The sequence below is a fragment of the Lucilia cuprina genome, unplaced genomic scaffold (genome assembly GCF_022045245.1).
Source record: "Lucilia cuprina isolate Lc7/37 unplaced genomic scaffold, ASM2204524v1 Scaffold_3095, whole genome shotgun sequence".
Classification (NCBI taxonomy): domain Eukaryota; kingdom Metazoa; phylum Arthropoda; class Insecta; order Diptera; family Calliphoridae; genus Lucilia; species Lucilia cuprina.
The window spans coordinates 1-1669 of NW_025808039.1; the positions used below are offsets into that span (position 1 = coordinate 1).

At 30.8% G+C, this 1669-nt stretch overlaps 1 protein-coding gene across 1 annotated transcript; it reads left to right on the top strand.

Annotated features, from left to right (window-relative positions):
* Positions 1–716: 716 nt before the first annotated feature.
* Positions 717–1123, top strand: LOC124421151 (brain-specific homeobox protein-like; the record flags this gene model as incomplete). Its single annotated transcript, XM_046955979.1, has 1 exon — positions 717–1123. A coding segment is annotated over one exon (407 nt), but the record flags the coding sequence as incomplete, so codon positions are not given.
* Positions 1124–1669: the final 546 nt, after the last annotated feature.

Genomic DNA, 1669 nt, shown 5'->3' on the forward strand with positions numbered 1-1669 from the left:
ACTATAGACTAGACTATAGACTAGACTATAGACTAGACTATAGACTAGACTATAGACTAGACTATAGACTAGACTATAGACTTGACTATAGACTAGACTATAGACTAGTCTATAGACTAGACTATAGACTAGACTATAGACTAAACTATAGACTAGACTATACACTAGGCTATAGACTAGATTATAGACAGACTATACTAGACTACAGAATAGACTATAGACTAGACTATAGAACAGACTATATACTAGACTATAGAATAGAATTTAGACTAGAATATAGGCTAGACTATAGAATATACTATAGACTGGACTACAAAATAGACTCTAGACTAGACTAGACTACTGACTAGACTATAAAGTAACCCCTACTACAAATAACCCTTACATTTGTGACTAAAAGTTTTGAGAAGTTAAAATAAATTAACCCCCATTTTGTTTTTAACTAAAGAAAGTTTTCAGTATAAAGACAATGAACCGCAAATAACTACATATTGCTAAAATTGAAATCCATTAACTTCAAAACTATTAGAGAAGAAAAATTTCTTTAGAAAACTCCAAGACAAAATGGCCGCCTTGAACTTATAAAACAAACAAACAAAAAGGGATGAAAATGATTTCATATAATGGCCGTCTTAGAATAAACTTAAATAATTTAATTATTTACTTTTCTTTGGAACAACAAAATTTCAAGTCAAACTAATTTCTCTTCTTTTTAGAACCGGTTGATTTTTCACGTTCCGAAGGAGCAACAAATAGCAATGGTGGTAGCAACAACAAAAATGGCTCTACAATAACATTAACAACATCCAACTCTTCATCTTCATCGACACATGGCAACAATAATAGTACTACAGGCAGCAGTCACATTGAAGGAAAATCTTTACATTCTAACTCCCACCATCACCAACCACATCATACCAACTCTCAGCAGCAGCATCATCAACAACTCCAAATATTGCGCAACATGTCAAATGGTCACCATAATTTAGATAGTGGTGTGAGTTTCTTGCATCACGACTACTCGACCGATGATTATTCCGATTTGGATGATGATGATATGGATGATGAAGAAGGCAGTGATGTTGATATTATGGGTGACACTAAATTATATAACTTAACATAATACATGCAGCAGCATACACATTTTTAAGGCAAAGAACGAAAGATATTTTAAATTTTAATGTAAATATTTTTTTGCTCGATTTCTTTTGTCATTTACGATAAAGGGATGTTAAAAGGAATCTCAATGAAGATGAGTGTGTCAAAACTAGTCATTATAGTGATAATTTATTGTATTGTATTTTATTTGGAAAAATACTTGAACAATAAGAACTTCCATGTTTAATATTTAAAAGAAAAAAAAAATTAGATTAAAAATTTTATGAAATGTAAAAAATGGAGTTTTATTTTTAAAGCTTTATTAAAAACGGTCTTAAGATTAGTCTAGTCTATGGTCTAGTTTAGTCTAGTCTATAGTCTAATCTATGGTCTAGCTTAGTCTAGTCTATAGTCTAATCTATAGTCTAGTCTATAGTCTAGTTTAGTCTATAGTCTAATCTAAAGTCTAGTCTATAGTCTAGTCTATAGTCTAGTCTATAGTCTAGTCTATAGTCTAGTCTATAGTCTAGTCTATAGTCTAGTCTATAGTCTAGTCTATAGTCTAGTCTAT